This window comes from Arvicanthis niloticus, chromosome 1 (assembly GCF_011762505.2).
Source record: "Arvicanthis niloticus isolate mArvNil1 chromosome 1, mArvNil1.pat.X, whole genome shotgun sequence".
In the NCBI taxonomy this organism is placed as follows: domain Eukaryota; kingdom Metazoa; phylum Chordata; class Mammalia; order Rodentia; family Muridae; genus Arvicanthis; species Arvicanthis niloticus.
In genome coordinates, this window is record NC_047658.1 from 36,851,164 (window position 1) to 36,875,901 (window position 24,738).

Sequence of the window (24,738 nt, forward strand, 5' to 3'; positions counted from 1 at the left end):
TGTTCTGTGAGGAAGTTTTCATTTTTTCAGTTGCTCAAATTCTTCTGGGGTATCCTGGTTAGAGTTTCTATTACTGTGATGAAACAGCATATCCAAAAGCAAGTTGGGGAAGAAGTGGTTTTACTTGGCTTATACTTTTACATGGTAGTCCAACATTGAAGGAAGTCAGGACAGGAGCTCAAGAAGGGCAGGAACCTGGAGGCAGGAGCTGATGCAGAGGCCATGGGAGAGTGCTGCTTACTGGCTTGCTCCTCAAGGCTTGCTCATTCCTGCTTTCTTATAAAGCACAGGACCACCAGGCCAGTGGTAGCACCACCCACAATGGACTGGGCCCTCCCCTATCAACCACTAATTAAGAAAATACTGTACAGGCTTTCCTACAAGGTGATTTTATGGAAGTATTTTCTTAATTGAGACTCTGTCTTCTCAGATGACTTTAGCTTATGTCAAGTTGACAAAAAACTATCCAGCACTGGTATGTGGGGTTGGGGGAAGGGTGGTTAGGGGCATGACATAGCTCCTTCACAATGTGCTAGATTTTCAAGCTAGGAAAGAAGGGCAAGCTGTAGCTTCTTTCCCTAAAGAGTGCAAGTCTAGTTAAGATGGACAGGAATGTGAAGGTAAAGGGGCAGTCACAGTAATAGAAACTCTAACCAGGACACCCCAGAAGAATGTGAGCAATGGAAAAATGAAAACTTCTTCACAGAACACTATTCTAAAATAGTCACTATTTTAGAAGATAGTACTTAAGTATAAATTTCTAGAATTCAAAGAAGTCCGTAGAGGTACCATAAGATACATCTGGCTGGAAAAATAGAGCAGTCATGAAAATTTCATAGTTAAAAGTGCATTAAATTTGTATATGAAGTAAACCTGGTGCACCAAAGAATAGGAAGTGATGCAGACTTTGTCAGGGCATAGATTGCAGAAGTCTTGCTGCTAGAAGTCCTTCAAGGAAGACTCTGAGTTTCTCTTCCTGTTGTTGTAATAAACTACACTGACCAAAGCAACTTAAAGATTATTTGGTTCACAGTTTGGGGTCATAATCTGTCATGGCAGGAACTCAAGTCATCAGGAGCTTGAAGCAAGCAACAGGTCACATCAGACAATAGTAACAAGACCAGAGAAGCCTGCTTCTGTACCTGCATGGTCCAGGATCCCCTGCCTAGGGAATGGGTCTGCCACAGTTAAGATGGACCCTCCCATATCTATTAGCCTATTAGGGCATGTCCAGAGTCTCATCTTCCAGTTAGTGTAGGTTCTGTTGAGGTGACAGCTAGCATGAAACAACACACAGATTGATGTACAGAGTAGGAATTGTGAAGAAGAATACAGGTAGTCTTATAAAATTGTAAGTGGGACCCTCACAGAATGCTCTGTGGTTAGGTCTGAGAAATCAAGGCAGTAACCATTGTGGGGAGCTTTTCCTTTAGTTAAAAATCTAATGATGAGTTCTGTCACTTGGTTATACGTCTTAATGTTTTATGATAGGAAATGTTACTATCTGGAAGATGCTTTAAATACAGCTTAAGCAACAAGCTGTCAGATACTTAATGGTTAATAGAGTTTGCATCAACTCATTTCAGACACCACTACTGTGAAATGAGCTAACAGTTAACCTTTCTTGCTTGTATATCATTCTTGTTTAGTGCTTCACATCTAAGTCATAAATAACCACTTTAAGAAAGGCCGTCTACCCTTCTTGCTCTTCACATGTTCCAGATTTCTTTTCCCTCTTTATTCACTTGGGGATGGTTTCTTTCCTAATCTTCATTCATGGCTTTTAAGAGTGGAGCACTGTCTTTCATCTATCCAGTAGTTTTTGAGAATAATAGCATTTCTATATACACAGTTCCTTTGAGGCTAGGCATGCTCAGTTGTTAGTGTTAAAACATGACATGTGTTTCCATCATTTCACAGATTAGGAGATGGAAGTTGAGAAAGGAAACAATTCACACAAGTCCTAGCAAGTGCTTAATAGAGCTATGACTTACACCGTGACTTGTCGGTTTGCTAGCCCGTGCTTTTCTAGTCTCAATCTGTTTCACTTGAATGCTCTCTAAATGTGCATCTCTGGGCCAGCCATATCTTTTATCTCTATCTAGATATAGATATTGCTAATTTTAGATTTTTACAATCCACTGAAATTGAAACTTGGAGCTTTGTTGTTATTGAGTGGATATGTTGTTACTGTCATTTTGGAGAATGCTTCTCTAGCCTTTGAGTTTTATTTACTAGATAAAGTTATTCCACTTAAAATTGAACTCATCAAATACTGAATAATTACAGCATACTAATTGAAGACTAAGCATTGTCTTGGGGACAGAACAATGAATGAGATACTTGGCCTTAAGTAGTTCATTCACATCTTAGGTCAACAGAGAAACATGTAAAGAGTATCTGTAGTCACTGCCTCAGGATGACTCTCCCAGTGACCAAGGCCTTGTTGTACATTTCATTTAAGTAAGTGTGTTAAATTCAAATTCTAAATGTAGAATTTTTCCTAGGTATGCCTTGCAATAGCTCATTATTCCCAGCCAACAGACCTCCAGCTACTCTTTGCATTTGAATATGTTGGGAAAAAATACCACAATTCAGGTAAATATGAAAATACTAAGTATTGTGACTAACTTTACATGTGTGCATTTTATTTGTATGTTTGTTAGTATTTTAATGAGTGTAGGGTTATTAATGTAGTGCATAAAAGGGCCATTCTTAGTGTTTCTGGAGAAATGACCAGTCGTTAGCACCAGTTTGTAGGAATTGAAGCACCTTTTTACCTGTAGGCACTCATTTGGATCTTATGCTCAGTATATCTCCTGCTATTTTATTCCATAGCTTGAATTTTAAAACTGGCAGAAAAACAAAAGATAGTTGAAAACCACAAGATTTATGGCAAAATATGATTTTTATTAAAAAGCTAAAATGGTTAAACGCTTATAGAGAACTTTACGATTTCCAAAATTCTGACTTTCTGTTCTGAAAAAGACCAGTGGAAGGAATATGAGCATTTGCCAAAAACTAGATACATTCTAGGCAATTTTGAGGTAACTAAATGATTTTCTCCACATATCTATGTTAGCTATGACATCATCAAGAAAAATTAGATTTGGTCATGTAATTCTATTTTAAATAGTATGTCCTAGATAATGTAATTCCTAACACAGAGACCATGTATCTCCTGTTAGCTTTCTGGTAGGTTAGTGACTGCACAGTGATAGCTGCCTGAAGTACACATTCCACCACTGTTCAAGGAAGAAAAATTAATGAAAGGTCTTTTTACCCCACCATGGCCTAGGGCAGTGGTTCTCAACCTGTGGGCCACAACCTCTGTGGCAAACTTCTATCTCCAAAAGTATTTATATTCATAACAGCGAATTTCAGTTATGAAGTGGCAATGAGAATAGTTTTATGGTTTGGGGTCACCACAACATGAGGAACTGCATTAATGGGTCGCAATATTAGGAAGGTTGAGAACCACTGGTCTGTTTGGGGTTTATAGATTATTAATTGTACTGAACTTTTGTATTTCTTACCTTATAACACAAGGTAGTAATTTAAATAACTTATGATGCAAGCATATTCCAGTTTCACTGTGGTACTATTGCATTAAAATGTGGTGTTAGCACTTGGGACATAGATGCTTTAAGTACATCTTCATTACTTTGAAAGGTACTTATCACACTCTAGAGAGGATACATGAAAATAATGTCTCAGAATAGCTTTCATTCTGTACTTCATAGAAATTGGATACCACAAGTATTTATGGCTTAATTTTTCTTATCTATATGTATAGTAATTATAATTTAGGCTTGAACAACAGTTATTTTTTGAAGTTGATATTTTTATGTAAATTCACTTCCTATACAGAAACCAAACCTAAGTCCTTGACAGTCAGCCACAGAGTAATCACCAAGCTCATTATGAGATACCCTGTTTCAAGAGAGCAGCTAGTGTGAAAATTTCTAGAGTCAGTCTTAAACGCCTGCTTCAGTTTGTTTGTGCCACAGCCCATTTCTTCACGCTGCTTTTTCTGCTAGGAATGATTCGGTGGCTAGGTTATGACTTGATAGCTTGGGCTGTCCAAGTACAGCCATGCAGGTGGTGACCTGATGCCTGCATAAGTTACTTTTTGAGTCCTACCTCCTTTATTTCTTATGGGCATCTTCAGTCTATAAAATTTGAAGTACTTTATTTATGTTTTCTTATAAATTGGCCCCCCCCTTATTTTCTTATAACTGGCTGATCGATAATTACTTAGGTTATTTATGAGTACTTTTTAGTAGTACATCCTTTCTAACTTCTCCTTCAGCAAATCCTTCAGAAGCATAGTTCTGGCCAAAGCTTTACTCAGTTTCCTTATAGGGTAACGTCCTTTACTATCCTTCCATGCTGTTACAGAAGCATAAACCGCATCCCTAAGATCAAAAGGAGCCTGAAATTTGCATACACTACAGTCACAGTTCACTAATTTGTGAGTGAAAGATGCTCAGTTACCCTCTCTTGAACCTCTGGATGGCACCTTGACCCATTGGCTGGATTAAAGAAGCCCTTTTTTCAGGCAGGTAGGTGACAAAGGTGTTTCCACCAATAGGATCTGAAGTTGGAGATTGTCCCCTGCACTTATCTGGAGAAGAGTCTCCTGCTCTCTTAGGTAGTGTGAGGGTTTCCTCTGTGTCCAGCATCAGATGAGTGTGAACCATTTCTGAAAGGATCAGTAGCCATCCACACCCACACTTCTGTGAGAATCCCGAGGTACAGGGCTGTGTGCAGCACCACGGGCTTCAGAACAGCTGCTGCGCACAAACGCCGCAGCAGGTTAGCACAAAGGAGAACACAGTTCTGCCTTTTCTTATTTTCAAAGAAGCTGAGGACTCTGCAGTCATCAGTCAGATTGTTATTAGGCAGATAGTGTTCTAAAAAAGTACAGATTCACCTTTGTTTCAAAGCTGGCAAGATGTCAGATTTTGCTTCTGGACTAGAAGACTTGAAAACCTCACAAAGTTATGTGCAGGCTCCATGTCAGCAGCTTCCCATTACAACAGACCATCAGAGCTGCCCCATTAAAACATGGACATTTTTGTGAGCTTTATGGAATTCGTTGTTTCTAGCAATAGTACTTTAGTATTTCAGAATTTGTTTTAAATGCTTATTTGAAAAAAATAAGTAGTATGCAACTATTTAAAACAGTGTAGGAATTGTCAATGCGTTGCTTGGGAACTAGAGTTCTCAGTGTGACTATAAATGCTGTGATCAATCTTGTTTCTTGAATGCTAGCTGCCAAAGCAGCAGAATTGCTGGAAGAAACAGAGCCATGTTGGCTCCCTCACTGGCTCTCAGGGTCAGAGCCTTCCGTTAAGAATAGCCTCAGCATTCTGAGGTTACCTTCTCCTGTCTTCTTTGTGACTTCTAATTCCCACTGAACATCATAGTTGGTAGGCTTTCTTTTCATATACTGTTCATTTTTACTATCTTTCTTGTTATATAAGGCCAGTCTGAGTGCCAGTGGGGTCAATTACATACAAGCTTTAAAATAATGTCATTATTCTAGGGCTAGATTTCTAAAATACTGTAGAAATTGCCAACATCAAGAATGCCTACTGCCTGGGTTCATTTAGTCTGTTGAAGAGCTGTTTTGTAAAACCGCAGTCAGGTAGCCATCAGGAATTCCAGGTCTCCTAAAATGACTCTCTTGGACCAGCTGCTGTGATCCCATGGGGCTTTTTAGGAAGCACTAGGATTTGCAGTCTGTGCTATCCTGTTATTATCACCCACTGCACAATGAACTCTCTCTATAGAGGAGACTCAGAGCTAATGACAGTGTACTCCCAGCTGTTGGGGAACCTGCAAAGTAGCACAGATACATAGGATTCCAAAGAGCTTTCACTTTATATTAAAAAAAAAATCTGTCTATTCATAAGTAGACCGAAAGAACTAATCTCATAAATGGTAGAGCATCCTCAATGTGGTTTTAAGAATTCAGAAAACTAAACAAGAGCTCAGCTGTGGGTTTGCTGCTGGAGCTCTCCCCAACCCACCCAGATGAGTGTGCTCTTTATATCTGTGCTTTGGTTTTGTGGCGACTGTCCTGGTAAGTGGCCAAAGTCTGTGCTACAGTGCTAAGTAAGTAACACTGGAGAGCTGGAGGGACCGCACCACTTCTGTCCTTGGTTTTAATGTTAATGCTGTCTGTTGCAGGTTCTGGATAAACTTGATAACTCTCTATCAAGATGGAAAAGATGTCTTTAAAAAAATGAGCCCTACCAAAAGTTTTTCTGTACTTACTGAACAGGTCATATGGACTTCCCCTTTACATTTAGTAATATAGGTTGCCTAGGTCTCTGGAACACTGCATAAATTAGTCACCTGAAACCTATGAGTCAGCCAGCACAATTTCTAGACAATATATTCCATAGAAAAAGTCCTGAAGTAGAGTAGAATTTGAGGATACAAGCTAGTTAGCATTATTGTTTTTGTCAGACCATCTTAAAATCAGACTCACTAAGTCTAAAGTAGAACCATGTAGAGGGTAAAATTCAGACTTCCTAACACAACACTTCAGACCCTTGGTGATCTAGACCAGTGTTGTCCAGTGGTGGAAGTATCCCTTCTTCTGCATTGTCCTGTAGGGGACCCACCTGCTGTGTGGCCATTAAGCACTTGGAATGTCCTTCGTGTACCTGAATGATTAGCATTCGTTTTTATTTCATTCTCATTTTAGTTTAAATGGATCTTGTGGCCACTCTCAGGTAGCACAGAGTTTAGGCCTCATGTAATCTATAGTTGCTCTTCCACCATGTCTGGCTTTCCTGCTTTAATTATGTGGATTTCTTGAAGCTTTACCACTGTTTCAGTCTCTGCTCGTCATATCCACCTCCTCCTTCCCTGGCAACTCTTGATGTTTCCCTTAGGATTCTGTTCAGATGCTGTCAAGTCAGGACAGCATTCTTGGTCATCCTTTATTCATCTTCATTGCGCATAGGTATTCAGTGCTCATAATTTTTGTATCTACCCCCTACTGTCTTGCTACTGCTTTCAGAATAATAGGCAGAAAACTTACCTTTCTGTTCTCAGGACTTAGCTTATCATAAGTTCTTCAGAAATATCTGTCTCATACCAAGAACTAATAATTAATCACTGAGAATGAGGCACAGCATGTTCATATGGTAATTAGGCATCTGCATGGCTATAAGAAAGAAAGCTGCCAACAATGGTAAACTACCAATGTTTCGATGGATCTCTGTGTCCCACAGACGCCATTTAGATTTGATTCTTTTGAAAAAGGAGCATAATTGAAATGTTGGGGCGAGACACCAAGCATTCACAGAAGCATTATTTCGTGTGAAAACACCACTGAGTTCTGTGTAGTACACATCTTAGTCAGGACTGTCAGCTTAGGAACTGCCACTTAAACCTGTGGAGGTAAGACGCTGGGCCAAGAGACATTATGCCATCACCCTAAGGCATATTAGGCTGGTTGGCACAGCTCCTTTCCTGATGTTTTTAGGTACTCCAAGGCTGTAGGTATGCTTCTGTCTCTGGACGCATTTTTTACTAAGAAGTGAAGTCTAGACCTCTCCTCTTGACATACCATGTGGGACAAGGCTGTAGCTTTTAGTGATGCACAAGCAGCTCTGTCAGCTTCTCAAGCTGAAGAATTGTACAAAGCCAAGAATCATTTAGTGAGCAGATGGGATGATGCTAGAAAAATAAAATATTTTGAGGACTTGAAAACTGCTGGGTGAATCTATGTACCCCCTACTCCATAGTGGAGAAAGTAAGCAGACGGCAGATTTACCCCTCCATTTGGAGCAGTGAGATAAGTGAGGCTCAGAAATAGTTTCCATAACTTTGTAGGAATGGAAGAAACTGAAAAGGAAGGGCAGTCAGTGGAGACAAATATGGGCAGCAGGCATCGTTTATAAGGAAGGAATTGCCTAATAGAAGAACGAACAGTGTGTGGCACAGCAGGTGGGATGGGAGGAAAGTCTTCAAAACCAAATGGAAGGCTTGCTCAAGACCTGCTCACCTGCAAGCACACAGGAGATAAAGCCAGTAGAAGAACAGGAAGGTAAAATGTGTCTGTACAGTAGGAAAGCTCTGGGCAAAGGCCAGGTAAATTTTTGATGCAGAAGGCCACACATAAGGGCATGCATGTGATAGAAGACAGAGCAAGCAAATACTGGGTGAGAAGGGATTAGTTCAACAAAATTAATACTATTGCTTTTCCCATAGCCAACAAAGTTAATGGAGTATCCTCAGGAGGTGGAGGAGTATGGGGTGGAGCTGGCAGTACCGGCAGCCAGAGGACGCCACTGTTCGAAACTTACTCAGATTGGGACAGAGAGACCAAGAGGACAGGCGCTTCTGGGTGGAGAGTTTGTTCTATCAACGAGGGTTACATGATATCTACTTGGTAAGTCTTATTTTAACACATGCATAATACACACACACACACACACACATACACACACACACACACACACACCTGGAAAAGACTTCTTTGAAGAATAATCCAACTTTACTTCCATTGATAAACTTGCCAGTTTGGGTTAATACCTGTTTTAAATGGGGTTTAAAAAAAGTTAAAGTTAAGGCTTTTGTAATATAAGCATACCATCACATAGCATTTAAAAGATGTTGACAGCAATTCTTTATTAGTGTCAGTAATCTAGTGAGTATTTGCAATTTTTTCACAACTATCTTTTAAAGTTGCAAAGAACATTTTACTCTGAATTTAGTGAGGGACCCTAAGCTTTTTAACATACAGTGTTCTTGTCTTACCTCTATTAAACTTAGGTATTTACAGACAAAAGTAGGTTGTTGTTCTATAGAATTTCCCATATTTTGGTATTACCAGTTTTGTTTCTGTGGTGTTCTTCACCATGTTCTTCTGCATCTTGGGGAGGAATTGGATCAAGCCTCAGTGTTTTTGCAAGAAAACACTGGGCATCTCTAGCTTGCTTGCTGTGTGTCTCCCCTCTCCCCAACCCTCTGCTCCCTACTCAGTCACTGCATCTCAGTGTGTGTACTTAAGTGCTGACTGACTGACAGGCCCCAAGGCTTGTCTGTCTGTTTAATCTGTCTAGTGTGAAGTTCCATTTTTTATATCATGGTTTTCACATAGTGGAGGACAGCTGTGTGGGTCTGCAGTCTCGTGAATGGTCACTGCCAGCTATATCCTACGTCTACCATCTGTCTACTTTCTATCACACTTCAGTTCTGAGGACCATGAACTACATACAGTTCAAGTAAAAAACCAAGATAAATCACAGTTTAGAATAGTGAGCTGGTGGCCTAGAATTCTTTAAAAGTGACTATGATTTTTTGTTTCTTTGGTTAACATAATTTAGTACTGGTTAAAATTTTAAGAGTACTTTGAGACCATTGAAGTCTTCGTTGGCTTACAATTAGCTTTTTGGGGGCAAAATTGTGATGCCCTGTTACTGGTTGGTGCTGTCCAGCGACCTCCTCAGTGTACATGTCTGAGAAGGCTGCTTTGGATCCTGTCTTCTTTCCTCTGGACTTCACCTTTCACTTTTTCACTATGTACCATTGTATGTCCTGAGAAGCACATCGCACAGCCTGGCTAGGCCTGCCTCTGTCTGCCTGCTGGGCTGTGTGGAGGAAAGAAAAGAGAAGAGTGTTTCAAAGGGCAGTGAGCTTTCCCACCAGTAACTGTGGTCTGGTAAGTGTCTGGGGGAGGAGGGTGGAGGAGGAAGACAAGGAGGGCCGTGAGCTTCTTTGTAGATCCACAGGCAGTCTTACGCACTATTCCACTATTGTGAAGAACCACCATGATCAAGGCAACTCTTACTATAAGAGAAAGCTTTAATTAGGGCTGGCCTACAGTTTCAGAGGTTTAGTCTGTTATCATCATAGTGGGGAGCATGGCAGCATATAGGCAGGTACCAGACAGTAACTCAGAGCTGCATCTTGATCTGTAGGCAGAGAAAGCAACACTGACCCTAGTGTGGGCTCTTGAAACCTCAAAGCCCTGCCCCCCCCCACACTTTCTCCAGTAAAGCCACACCTCCTAATCCTTTTCAAATAGTGTCCCTGATGACTAAACATCCACATATGGGCCTTATGGGGGGTCACTCTTTTTCAAACCACTACACAGGGCTTTGGTCTTGTTTGCCTGCTATCTTTTTTTTCCCACAGCCTATCAAGATGTGGATATACAAGGGAAGATGCTTCCCAGACAGTGCATATGTGTTTGATAGTCATTCTAGGAAATACTTTAAATTATTCTATATTTTTCTCATGGTCAAAATTTAATTTTTAATTTTTTTCTCATGGACTGTGCACATTACACACGTACACTGAGATGGTTGGGATTATCAGCACCTCACTTAGATGGAGTCAGTGCCATCCACCTAAGTGGGGTGCACATTAAGCGGAGATAAATGTGATTCATTCTGGATGAGAACAGGACTTGTTCTTCCTTTTAGACAAGTCAGTTGTGGTGGGGTGTATGTGTGCATGTGGAGGCCAACAACTTGCTGTGCCATTCCTCAGACTTTGTACACCATTTTATTTTGAGATGGGGTGTCTTATTTGGTTAGGAGAGGCTGGCTGTCCAGTGAACTCCAGGAATCCATCTGCCTCTGCTTCCCCAGCCCTGGGATCATAAGCAGCACCATCCATGGCAGCTTTGTACATGGCTCTGGGACTCAAACATAGGCCCTTGAGCTTCAGTGTCAGAAGCTTTACTGCCTGACTTGTCTCTCAGCTCCTAAAATTAAGTTTTAGTTTAAAAACAATGAATTTGATAATGTCATTTTCTTACATATGTGCCGTTATATTCTGTCCTGACTCCTTTCCAGCTCCCACATTCTTCTCCAGTTTCTTCTGTCTCCCTCTTGATGGTCTCTTTCCCCTAAGTCATATCCTTTCATGTTATGTCTGTTCCATTACCTTTTCCCTCTTCCCTACTCCCTTAACATGTTTCATTCCCTCATGGTCCCCTTCCTAGTTTTATGACCTTCACAAACATACACTCCTCACAAATTTAAATCTAGTTTGACATGAAGAAATGTACTTGTCTTTTTATGTTTAGCTTGTATCACTTAACAGAATGCTTTTCAACTCCATCCATTTTTCTACAAATGTCATAATTTCATTCTCCTTTGCTGCTGAATAAACTTCTACTGTGTCTATGCATCACGTTTTATTACCTAGTCATCGGTGATGGGCAGTATACTAGTTAGGGTTACTATCGCTGTGATAAACACCATGACTGTAAGCAACTTGGGAAGTAAGGCTTTATTTTGCAAGTACTCCCACATCACTATTCATCATTGAAGGAAGTCAGGACAGGAACTCAAACAGAACAGAAACCAGGAAGCAGAAATGGAGGCAGAGGCCGCGGATGAATGTGGCTTGCTGTCTTGTTCTTTGTGGTTTGCTCAGCCTTTCTTATAGCACCCAGGACCACCATAGGACTGGTACTGCCCACAGTGGGCTGGGGCTCTCCTACATCAATCATTAATGAAGAAAATGCCCCACAGGTGTGCCTGCAGGCCACTCTGTGGAGAGTAGAGTGGACGTAGGTGAGCACAGGGCTCACACATGGCCTGTCTCTCTCCCATCTAGCCTTCCGGAATACTTTGTCGTGCCAAGTTCACTAGCAGACCAAGACCTGAAGATCTTTTCCCCTTCTTTTGTTGGAAGACGAATGCCAGTAAGTGACTTCTGTTGGATGTCATTGATGCTGATGTCCAGTTTGTAACCAGTTAAGTGAGGCTTCTGCTTGTCTTCTAGTTCTGGTGCTGGAGCCACTCTAACGGCAGTGCTCTGGTGCGGATGGCCCTCATCAAAGACGTGCTGCAGCAGAGGAAGATTGAGCAGAGGTAACGGAGAAGGCTGTCTGTGCGTGTGCTTGGTACCCTAATCTAAAGCAGTAAGCCTCTTCCTAAATGGAAATAGTCGGCATCACCACGTATTATATACAACGATTGCCATTTTGAAAAGGATGAATATAGTAAAATGATCTTTGTTCGGTAAAATGCTTGTCTTTAACATTGAAAGTACAGTGATTTCCATTTTAGAAACTTCAGGATAAATTAAATTTATTTTAATTTTTTGCATCTTGTTTAGGTCTATGAAGTCAGAGTAGCTTAGAAAATGGTTTTAATGGGTCTGCACATACAAGTTTGGCAATGTCTGCTAAAGTCAGCAGTAAGCTCCCTATCACAGAAGGAAGCTTCTCTTGGGTGCGCTCATAGCTGTGAGTTTACAGTTGACCAGCTTTCAATTCCCAGGATTCTCAGCTGCTGCCCTTGTTCCTTGCTGGGACTGCATCCTCTACAGGCTGGTTCTACTGCCTCTGCCTCCTCTTGATCTGTGTTCCTTCCTACAGAAGGTCACTGATGACTGTGGCGTTAGTAACCAGCACATCGATTTTATTTCTAGCTAGCTTGATGTCTTCTGTGTGGACTCCTTCAAGGCCCTTCAAACTTCATGTCTAAAACTGAACTTAAGGGTCTGGCCACCATGTCTTCCAGCCAGGTGCCTTTGTCTTCTTCCCCTTTGTCCATCTGTAACCCCTCATGATTTTGACACATAGTTTTTCAGAAACGTTATAAACCCACATACTGCCACCCCAGCTTCGCTCCGTGTGTGTTACTAGTGCCATCATTTTCTCTTTCTATGTCACATTTCCTGGGCTCCAGCCACATGGAAATCATCTGGTCTTTTCACTCTCCCCACAGGGCTCTTCCCTCCTGAGTTACCTTCTCCAGGCTCCTCCTTGAACTCTCTTCATCCCACTAGACCTCTCTACCTCTCAGTTCTGAGGCACCTTACATTCCATTGGATTTATGGGTGATGGTCATGTAATTACTGCCTGTCATCCTCACTAGGCCCCATAGGCTGACACTATTGTATGATTATCCCAGGAAGTATAAGATACTTCTGAATGTAAATGTCTGAGACTGTTGAAGAAATGGATGAACAGATACTAAAGGATCTTGTCTTTACTAGGATTTGCAATGCCATAACTAAAAGTCATCCACAGAGAAGTGATGTTTACAAGTCAGATTTGGATAAGACTTTGCCCAATATCCAAGAAATACAAGCAGCATTTGTAAAACTTAAGCAACTGTGTGTAAACGGTAATGACATTTTTTTTTTTTAATTTTGTGCCTATATATAATGAATGAGAATAAAGAATTGTGTCAGAAAAATCAGGAAAAGTGATGTTCCTTAAAAATATAGTAGATATATCTAAGGATAGACTCAATCCCTAGAAAATGAAGTCTAAACTTCTCTTGGTTTTGGAGAGAAAAGAAAACAAACCTGTTAAATTTCCCCCAAATCATGAAAGATACAGACTACCTTAAAGAAAGCATTTGCTCAGTAGACAGATATACCTGAGATTCCAGTACAGAAGCTTAGATTTCAAGATTAGTTACTCAGCTCAGCATGTGTTTTATGTGTGACCTTAGAGTTCTGTCTGGTCGACTCAGATGGTTACACTTTCCTCTGAGAAAGATGTCTCATGAAGGCATCTTTGGATTAGAATTCCTGTGTCTCCTGGGCATGAGGAGAACTGGCTTTGTGGCAGGTCTTGGATGATGACTAGGCATTGTTAGGGTAGGAGATCTTGGCAATGTGTGTCCTTGAGTGGTTATGTACACCCTGGGTAGGGCGGTGGTTGGTCCCAGGGCTACATGCACACAGAGGCAACACTGGCAGCTGTGAAGATGAAGAGACATGGGTAAGATGGGACCTGGGGCAGCAGTGCTGCCAAGTGGGATCTAGTCTAGTTATCACTTTCTGTGGAGCCAGGACTGTCTCAGGACACAGAGTTAGCTGTAGCTGGACTTACCGGGATTCCTTGAAAAAGCCAGAGGGTAGAAGACAGGGCCTGATGGAATGTTTTCTTCCGCTTCAGTGTAGAACTGTAGCATGTCATTTTGGTACAGTGGCCCGTGTCTAACCCCAGCATTTGAGAAGCTGAAGGAAGAGGACCCAGAGTTTTGAGTCTAGTCTGAGCTTCATGGCAAGGCACTGTCTTAAAAAAAAATAAAGCAAACAAACAAACAAAAAAAAACCCCAAGAATTATAAACATGTCTTCCTAAGTGCTTACTATTGTAAAAGTGTGTGCTATTTCCTCAAAGCCAATTGTTTAATATGTATGGGATATTGCTTAACTCTGATGTTGATTATGTAAAGCTAAGCTTAACAGCATTGTTGTATGTTATGCAGAGCCTTTTGAAGAAACTGAAGAGAAATGGTTGTCTTCACTGGAGAGTACTCGGTGGTTAGAATATGTCAGGTAGGTCGATTTTTCTTTTTTAACTTTTTATTTTGAAATAACTGTAGGCTCACATGAAGGAAAAGGTAGTAGAGCAAGCCACAAGCTGTTCACCTATTGTCTCTCGGGGTACCGTCTTGTCTAGCTGGAGGGTAGCATCCAGCCAGCCAGCCAGCCTTGCATGATCTGTAGATTTCATTAGTGGCCACCCTCTCGTACGTCAGCCTTCTCCCCTGTCTTCCCGTGATCCCCGCCCTCTGACACCCACTACTTCATCGTCACCTCCAGAGCTTTGTTTCCTGAACATCACGTAAACCAGTCTCTATTTTGTAATATATGATTAATGAATTTCCTGATATTATTCCCTAAAGTATCATTCCTTCAATACCAGAGAACTTCATAAAAGTTGAAAGTGTGTATATATAGTGGATGATGAGTTTTGCTTGGTTTTAAGCACTTTTCAAATGTATTTATGCAGGTAGACAAGATGTCACAGCATACAAAAGCATGTATTTATGGTAGGAATTTGACATCTAACTGTTTTTCCTTCTTTCTCTTCAGGACTTTCCTTAAACACTCAGCAGAACTTGTGTACATTCTTGAAAGCCAGCGTCTTTCTGTAGTCTTGCAAGGTAATTAAAATAATTCCTGAGAATACTACAGGAGCCCACTGTGGCTCCTGACTGTTCACGGTAACAGAAGTCTTAGCTGTCTCTTCTTTCACAGCGCTACAGTCCCACCCAGCACACTGCAGATTTTGACTGTGTCCTATCACACTGGCTCAGAGACTGCTGTCTGACTAGAAAGGCGGACTCTCCCACTTAGTACATCCTTCCTCCTTTCTGGGAGGGTGGGTCCCAACCTTGACTGATACTTGATGCTAATTTGGCAAGGCATCCTCTCTAGTCTTGCTATTTCTTACTTATATTAAATTATGACCCTAAAAAAGTAACTTGAAATTAAGAATTCAGATGAAATAGCCAAGGATTTTTCTCCTCTTTCTCACTAAGTACTCTCATCTTATTGGGAATGAGCCCTGGTTTTTCCTGCTGCACATCAGGCTTTGGGAGTACAGCCTTAATATGAGGGGAGATGCCAACTCTTATTGCAATTTGATATGCCATGGTTTGGTTGATATCCCTGGGAGGCCTGACCTTTTCTGAAAGGAAAGGAGGAGTGGATGAAGGAAGGAGGGGTGGCCAGGACAGGAGGATGGAGGGAAACTGTGGTTGGGATGTAATAGATGAGAGAAAATAAATAAAAGAAGAAAAGCCGTGAGCATTGAACTGCTGTGATCTGCCAGTAGCGACATATGAAAGTCCATTTGCTACTGAGCCCCACTGAGTCAGTGCTTCAGTGTGCAAGGATACCTTCAGTGTAGCACAATGAGGTGGGATAAAGGATTGTAATTTTTTTTTACTTACTGATGACTTGCTTTAATTTTTTTGGCTTATATAGGTCTCCAATAAAAATAGAGCGTAAGTTGTAAAAAAATAAGTTTATTATATTTGAGAGCTGCTGGAATCTACTAAAATTTTCCTACATAGACTACTTTGAAGGCAATTTAAGTATAAAATGTTGAATTACCTAACTTACAGTCAGGATTTCTCTGGATCATCATTTTCTTTCCCTTTTGTTGACAGAGGAGGAAGGCAGAGACTTGAGTTGTCTGGTCGCTTCTCTCATTCAAGTGATGATGGACCCATACTTCAGGACAATTACTGGATTCCAGAGTCTGATACAGAAGGAGTGGGTCATGGCGGGGTATCAGTTCCTAGACAGATGCAACCACTTGAAGAGGTCAGAGAAAGAGGTAACTAGTCCTGCTGCTTTCCTAGTGCTTTTCAAAAGTAGATTTGTGTGTGTGTGTGTGGGGGGGGGTGATTAGTGTTATGAAAGATAATGTGGCAAGGGGGTACCTGTCAGGCTCATGCCAAGGTATGCCCCTGAGAAATTACACCATGCAACAGATCTGGTATAAGGGGGTTTATTGGGGGAAGGGAGGAGAGTGAGGGCCTAGAGAAGGGATAGAGACAGACAGATGGGAGCAGAGCCATGAGGACAGAGAAGAGGATGGGGCACAGAGAAGGACAGAAAGTGGGGAGGGGAGAGAGAGAAAACTGGGAACACAGAGATTGGGGGCTGGAGTGCCTGGCAATCCTTTTATGGGAAGCCTGCCACCTGGTGCCCATGGTGGTGGTGGCCAGTGATGTAAGCCCTGGGAGGAGCCTGGTCACCTGTAATCTAACAATTAGGGCATGTCAGAACATGCCTGTGGAGGTCAGAGGACAACTTTAAGAACTCAGCTCTCTTTCATCATGAGTCTTTGGGGTCAAACTCAGGTCTTCGTGTTCATGTGGTAAGTGCAGTTACCCACTGAGCCATTTCATAGACCTCAAACTAACACCTTTCAAATAGTATGAGATAAATTTTTACCATTGTGAAAATGACAAGGGCCTCTTCAATTTTTCAGTATTGATTTAACGAATCTTAGCTTTGTTAAAGGCTAACTAATAGATTGGAATCCAAATTGATGTAGACTGTTACCATAGATACAAAGATAATCCCCTAACCTCTGCATCTTAGAGAATAGAGCCACTTAGCTTCAAGCCGATTGCCTGTGGGGTGTGTTGCAGTTTGTTTCCTTATTCCTGCACCTTAAACACATGGGTTGGGTAGAGCATTTGGCTGCCAAGCTGCACTTGCAGCCCAGTTGTCAGAAAATCAAAACCTAGTTTGTCTGGACCTTAGTGAGTATCTCGACTGAAAGAACACATGGTCAGTGTTCCCACTCAACCCTAATGTAGAAGCACAAGAAACAGGAGAAAGCAAAGCAACATGACTAAAAAGGGACCCTTAGATATCATGATGCAGCTTTAAAGAGTATGTGTGCATGTGTGCAGTGTCAGTATCAGCTGGGAAAGGGCAGTAGACACTCCTGGAACTGGAGTTATAGGTGACTGTGAAGCCACCTGATGTTGGTACAGGGAATTAAACATGGGCCCTCTACTAGAATAGTGTTTGCTTCTCTGTTTCTGTGATAATACCATAACCAAAAGCAACTTGGGGAGGAAAGGGTTTATTTCACCTTATGCTTCTAGAGGACGGTTGGTCGGTCGGTTGGTCATTGAGGGAAGTCAAGGCAGAAACTATGGAGGAATGCTTGCTGCCCTGGTTTTCTCAGCTTGCTCTCTTATATAACACAGGGTCACCTGCCTAGGGGTGAGATTATCCACAGTGGGCGGAGCTCTCCTGGATGGCAGTTAATTTACAAATGCTCCACAGGCATCCCCTCAGCCAGTCTAATGGAGGCAGTTTCTGAATGAGGTTCTCTCCTCCCAAGATGACAAAAACTAGCCAGTATAAGCAGCAGATGCTTATAATCACTAGATTATCACTCTAGCCACATAGTAATACAGCTTCTAATACTAAGTGTATAGAAAAATAAAAGACGATTGAAGGTTGCAGAACAGAAACTCAAACAAAATGCCCCTCCATACACAAAAAACAAGCAAAACTATGAACCTACGTTATTGATACCAGCAAAGTTATGCTTCATAATCAAAAGAGAAATAAAGACCTTTCATCATAAACTTAATTAATTAAGTTAATTAAAATTCATTAAGCAGTCACTGCCAAGGGCACTGAAGAGGACAAGAAACACAACCAGCAAACAATATGTCTCTCTAGAAAATTGGATAAGCAGATAAGACTGAATCAAGAATTACAACAAATGACAAGAGCTAGTTCATATTTATGAATAGTAACTATAACCCTTCAAGGTTTCAAGTCTCTAACTGAAAGATGCAAACAGCAGAGTGTTGGATTAAAAACCAAGACCCAAGGATTTGCCAGCTGCAATAAATATATCTCCCAGGTAGTAAAAGGGTAGGAAAAGATGGGTCAAGCAAATCAAACCTTTAAGGAAGCAAGGCTAGCCGTATTCACACACAGCACAGCAGACTTCAGAATTAGTCAGGAGACATAAAATCACTCCCTTCATAAAGTGAGCAACTCATACAAATGCTTAACAGTTATAAACATACATGCATCAGATTCTGGAGTTACACAAAGCCAACAACAGTATTGGACATAAAGGCTGACCCCAATACAACAATTATGGATGACATAACCCTTTGTTACAGTATGAGTATAAAAATGGCCCTTTTAGGTTTGTATGTTTGAACACTTGGTCCCTGAACAACAGGTTATTTTTATTTTTTAATTTTTTTTTATGGAACCTTTATGAGGTAGAGCTTCACTTGAAAGGTGAGTCACTAGGGTGGGCCTTGAGGTTTTTAACCTGACTACCTCTTGCCCTCTACTTCCTGGTCCATGAGATAAGCCACTGCCCAGCTTGTACTGTAGAGCCAGCCACCCTGGTGCCATCTTCCCTACCATAATGCATTTTATTCCTTCAAACCACCAACCCAAATCAATCTCTTGTAGCTTGCCTTCTTGTCAGGTATTGTCACAGCAATGGGAAAATTAAGAAACAGAAATTTGATAGCAATCAGTGCAGCCATTACTGGTATCACCTGACTGAATTTTTAGGCCTTTGGAGCTGGTGCCAGAGGAATGTTGAGGCATTTGGAGCTTCAGTACAACATAGCCCTAGAACTCTCTAGACACAACCTGATGGGCCATTCTAGTGCAAGTGGGAAAGACAATAGTGTAGAAACATGGAGAGTGAAGGCCGTGTGCTCAGGGCTTCAAAGGGGATCAAGGACTAGCCACCATCCATGTCTGTCAGACAGTCTAGTAGTGCTATACTCCAGTCCTGAGAACCTGAATAAGGCAGAGCTCAAAGTGACGGGCTATTTCCTTTGGCAGAAGAGTTTCAAGACAGCAGACCATTCAGTCTCAGAATGATTATTGCACACTTTGTTTACCCAGATTTTCAGTGAGAAGGAGCAGAGACTGGAGCAGTGAGATACTAAAAATATACTGGCAAGGGAAGGGGGTTTGTATCTGGTTAAAGCTGTAAACAGAAGTGTGCAATTTGATGAGGAAAAGAACTTGAGCCAGATTAAAGTTGGTGATAGGGTCACCACAGAATGACCATGATTCTTAGAAAGATTAAAGTCATGAAGGAGAAACCTTGACCTTCAAAAGCAGTAAGACTGGTGCTTTGGGGGCAAGGCTCACCAGTGCACATTTATCTCAAAGGATTGAGCTTTAGAGTACCTGGCTGGCATGTAGCAGCCAGGAAAGTGCTTTCCTAGGTTCAGTGTCACGACACTTAGTACTGACACCAAAATACCCAATTTGCAGCTGTGGTCCAAGGGATTCAAGCAACACCTAGAGCTGTCAGTGAGCCTGGCATCGTCCACATGGTCATGGTTTGTAGGCATGAAAAATGCAACAGTGGGAGTGGGCTGTTACATGGAGGTTTGTGCCAATTTTCAATAAAATCATGTAACAGGGATGGGTTTCTTGTGTGGATACCTAGGCGTGCTGTACTGGAAGCTGTGAAGGTGATCCCTAAGTTGTAGTGGGTACCCCAAGACACTGGAGATGCCAACAAGTTGCAAGCATTTGATGGAACTGACCCAAGAGAGAGGCCATATGTGTAAAGGCACCAGTGCTGGAGGCTGGGCTACAGAAGCCCGTCTGAAAACACATGACCTGTCATAAGTTCCAAGTGCCAGACAGGTTTTTAGCCTTGCCTTGGTACAGCTTGGTACAGTTTTTGTTGGTTTTCTTTGTTTTTGTTTTGGTGTGTGTGTGTGTGTGTGTGTGTGTGTGTGTGTGTGTGTGTGTTGCTTAGCTCCATTCCTGCCTTTTGCGTGGGAATGTTTACTCTATACCAGTCTATGTTGGAGGTAACCTATTCTTCAGTTTTATAGGGGCTCACCAATAAAAGTTTACTTTGAGCCTCAGAAGACTCGGGGCTGTAAACTCTCGAATAATGTTGGAGCTGTAGGGCGAGGACCTTAGGGAGCTGGACTAAATGCATTCTGCATTGAGCTGGCCACGAGCCTTTGGGGTCCATGGCAGAGTGTTGTGGTTTGAAAGTGAGCATTTCCCATAACTCATATATTTGCACACTTGGTCCAGCTGTCCTGCTGGTTTGGAAGGATTTGGAACCTATAGGAGCTGGATCCTCACTATAGGAAGTATCTTGACGTGTTGGACTTTGTGGTTCATAGCCTGGTACTGCTTCCTGTCTGCTCCATTTCCTGATCCTTGTAGCTATGTGCTAGCAGCTGCCACAGCTGTCACTCCTACCTGCTACCATGCTTTCCCACTATGTATGAGACACCTTCAAACTGTGAGCCAAAATAAACCTTTCCTTCTTGTCAGGTGTTTGAGTTCAGTGATGAGAAAAGCTGCTAGCACACCTCCTGAATTTATAGGTCATTGAGAAGAATAAAAATAAAACCATCACAATTAAGCTGCATTACAGATCAAATATGGACATCTACAGGGTATTCTACCTAACAGCTACAAGATACACATTTTTATTAGTAGCTCATGGAACTTTCTCCAAAATACATTCTACTTTAGGACATAGTATTCTTAACAAAAACTAGAAGAAGCATCGCTAGAGGTACCGTGACACCTAACCTTAAATCATACTGTAGCGCAGAGCTAATAAAACCAGCATAGGGCGGGCACAAAGGGAAAGAAAAGAAAAGAACACAAAAGTGGACTAAGAGATAGGTCCATGCAATTGCAGCTATGTGATTTTCAGAAGTACAGAAAATATACATTGAAGATAGTCTCTTTAATAAACAGTTGCTGGGGAAACCAGATTATCCACATTCAGAAAACTGGAACTTGATTCCTTCTTCTCCCTGTAAAAAAATCAATTCAAAATGAATCAGAGACCTTATAATATAAGACATACGCATGGAAGCCACCGAGGAAATCATAGAGGGAGTACCAGCATAGGTAAATAGCCAGTGCTGTTCAGATGAGTGCTAGAGGGAACTTTTAGTGCTGTCCACATTCACTGTGGCATCTTCCCAACTGAATGGGTAAGGAAGATCTCGCATATGTATACAAGACATAGAACTGCACCATGAAAAAGAAGGAGCGGTGAGGGGACTGGAAATCCTGATGCTAAAGCAAAGTATGCCAGACTTGGGAAGACAGATAGCATGTGTTCTCTTATGTGAGGGGGGCTGCTAGAGAGTAGGGAGGGGATAATGTGTAAGAGGGCAGGAGGTAGCAATCAAGTGCCTCACATACATGTATGGAAACGTCATTATGCAGTCCCTCTAGTATACAGTTATATGCTAAGAGTAACTCAACTAACTAAAATCATCATTGGAGTGTCTCATTTCTTGAAAATAGGCCATAAGAGCTGGGAAATGAGATTTTGAGAGAAAGCTCTTTCTAACACCTGTGTGGCTTCCTGGGAACCCTGTTTGGCTACAGAAGGCCAGGCAGCCAGGTTGGAATGCACCATTGACAAGTGGTGGTGCATCCAGGTGAGCCACAGGCAGCTGCTTCCCAGGGGTCCATATGGTCCAGGGCTGACACCAAGCTGCTTTATACGCTTGGGGGATTTCCTGGATGGTGAGCATGCAGATCAACCAGAAGTTACGGAGTTTGGCTGAGTGCTTTGTGTTGTTCTATAGAACCACTTACAGGATGTCTAGACATGTTTGCTTTCTTACATCCATACATGCCTGCATACTCGTTTATTTGGTATTACCACACTTGCAAGGCACAGTTCCTTTCTTCTTTCTTCTTTTTTTTTAATTAAATGTGTGTCTTGACATAGATAGATTTAATCTGTTCAGGTGGCTTAGATCAGTTCTGCCAAGTGTTTGAGGCTTAGATGTTTTGTTAGCCTCTGTACCAGCAATAAATCTGACAGTAAACATGACCAGCAGAGAGCAGCATTAAATGATCCCTTTGTCTGTCTGTACTTGGCAGTCTCCTTTATTCTTGCTGTTCTTGGATACCACGTGGCAGCTGCTAGAGCAGTACCCAGCTGCCTTTGAGTTCTCCGAGACGTACTTAGCAGTGCTGTGTGACAGTACCCGGATCTCGCTGTTTGGCACCTTCCTGTTCAACTCTCCTCATCAGCGGGTGAAGCAGAGCACAGTAAGTGACATGCTGGCTGCAGCTGCTGTCTGTGTGTATGCATGCGTACCTTTTGTGTGTAGCATACATGTATGCATGTATTCACATGTACATGCATGTGAAGGCCTGAAGTTGATTCTGGTGTCTTCCTTAGTCACTTTCTACTCTGTTTTCTTGAGGCAAGTCATACAGAATACAGAGTTTCCAGTTCTGTCTTACCTAGTTAGCCAACTTGCCACAGGAATTCTCACTATTATCATGTGCACTCTGAGTACCTCAGGTCACATGGCAGCCACTGGGGGTGGGATTGCATTTGTAGTGACAGTTTGTAGAGCTGGAGGACAAAGACTATGGAGCCATACTGGAGACCAGACCCTCCCTACTACTGGTGAGTTGATTCTTGGTTTGTCTCTTCCCGTGAACCCACAGTGAGGAGAGCTCAGCAATGTTGCAGTGGCTGTGGGGGAGCCACAGGGTAGCTCCTGAAGGCTGGAGGGAAACTAAGCAGGAATCATCTATTCTTTGGCCTTCAGCTTCAGCTGTGAGACCCCAGTTTAGGTAGTGCAGCCTCAGAGTGCAAACTCTAAATTCTGTCCCCATCTAGAAAGTGCTCGGCCCATGGTTCTCTCAGAAATAGGCCTATACTCCCAGCTCCACATCTGCAAAGTAGGTCTATCAAGTGCCTTTGGCCTCAGTGTGTATTGTGGCACTACCAACTGTGACATGTGCACATGTCCTGGTATGAGAGACAAAGAGAACAGTCAGGCTATTTTGGCTGAGAATGAGGAGCATCCTAGAGAAGACTGGATCTGAGGCTTGATTAAGGAGAGAACAAGTATAGGGGAGGGTGGGGGAAAGGCCTGGTCTCACATGAGAGTCCTCAGAACATAGAGGTAGCCGGATTGCTCAGCACTGTTGCTTTGGGGAACTCAGAACTCAAGAGAAACTCTTGTCTGTGTGTTAGAGAGTTTTTTAGATAGATTAGTTTGAGAAGGAAATTTTGTGAAATTTATTTTGCCTTCCTAGAAAGATTTAATATTTCCTAATGTAAAACTGGGGCCCAAAGGCTTCAGGGGTATAGAAAACTTACTCTATCCCTAAACTAAATGGGTTACCAGTTGTGTGCCTGCATTCTCCCCACCTCACGATCTGTGTGCCTTCATTACTGGGAACTGATTCTTCTGGGCTTTTCTTGCTGCCCTCAGCCATCCCCACCCTCCACTTCATGGACTCAGGTCTGTGCACTCATATAACCGATTGCTCTACATTTTCCTCATAACATTTATAATTTCCCATTTCTCTAATTTCAAACAAATTCTTGGTGTTGTTTGTTTGTTTGTTTAAGACAAGGTTTTACTCTGTAGTCCTAGTTAGTTGTCCTGGAACATACTCTGTAGACCAGGCTGGCCTTGAACTCACAGATCTACTTGCTTCTACTTCTAGAGTGCTGTGATTCAAGGTGTGTACCACCACTGCCTGGTTCAAATTCTCGGCCTTTTTTAAATGAAAAGTTTATAAAAGATTAAAAGGCATCAAATAGACAATAAGAGTCAGTCATATTTTTTTCTCATCTATTTCTTCCAGGGAACTATCTTACATGAAATGATATAACCTGCTGTCACTATGCTCAGACGAGGGTCCTGATTCTGTTAAGTTTTTAGAGAGCTTGAGGACTGCCTTCCAGAGGAGCCTATCTGTGTCCTCTGCTGCAGGAGGAAATGCTGTCACACAGCTGTTTGGGCTGTGCATTTGTGGGGTCAACCCAGGTCACTATGCTTGAAGCCCAAAGCAGGACATCAGTGATAGTGAAGGTGTTTCTCTCTACCTAGTACCTCCATGCCCAGAGTGCAGAGCCTCCGTGGTCCACAGCTGGGACATGCTGAGCAGCGGAGTGTGCGTCCCTTACTCAAGTGCCCATTATCTTCAGGGTAGTGCTCCCATGAAAGCCGAGTGCTATAGCAAGGAACTCCCCTGCAGGTGGAGGTATGAGAGAAGTGGGGTGTGCCTCTTCTCACACATGTGCTTTGCTTTGCAGGAGTTTGCTATCAGCAAAAACATTCAGCTGGGTGATGAAAAGGGCCTGAAATTCCCCTCGGTTTGGGACTGGGCTCTTCAGTTCACAGCAAAGGACCGGACTCTTTTCCACAACCCCTTCTACATTGGGAAGAGCACTCCTTGTGTACAGAATGGCTCCAGGAAGTCTTTTAAGCGCACGAAGGTAAGCTGTAGAGAGTAGCATACTAGCAGTAGAGACCCATGTCGCCATAGCACCAGAGAGTGTCTTTGGCTTCGCCAGTAGACAGCTAGTGATGCTTTTAACTGATGTAACAATATCTTACTTTTTCTTGGTGAGCGAGGCTCTTGAAGCCCAGTCAGCACAAGAGTTGACAGGTGGCAGCCCTGAGCTGACTTCTGGCTAGTCTGCCCATTCTTT

The 24,738-nt window shown here is 42.2% G+C and overlaps 1 protein-coding gene across 1 annotated transcript in view; it reads left to right on the forward strand.

Annotated features, from left to right (window-relative positions):
• The window catches only part of Mtmr10 (myotubularin related protein 10), a 43,577-nt gene that overhangs the window by 15,505 nt on the left and 3,334 nt on the right, over window positions 1-24,738 (forward strand). The window contains exons 6-15 of the mRNA XM_034497796.2: window positions 2,508-2,598; window positions 8,236-8,416; window positions 11,599-11,686; window positions 11,767-11,855; window positions 12,988-13,118; window positions 14,216-14,285; window positions 14,826-14,896; window positions 15,908-16,077; window positions 22,155-22,325; window positions 24,340-24,522. Of these exons, the coding sequence (XP_034353687.1) occupies window positions 2,508-2,598; window positions 8,236-8,416; window positions 11,599-11,686; window positions 11,767-11,855; window positions 12,988-13,118; window positions 14,216-14,285; window positions 14,826-14,896; window positions 15,908-16,077; window positions 22,155-22,325; window positions 24,340-24,522 (1,245 nt within the window). The remainder of the gene's footprint in view (window positions 1-2,507; window positions 2,599-8,235; window positions 8,417-11,598; window positions 11,687-11,766; window positions 11,856-12,987; window positions 13,119-14,215; window positions 14,286-14,825; window positions 14,897-15,907; window positions 16,078-22,154; window positions 22,326-24,339; window positions 24,523-24,738) is intronic.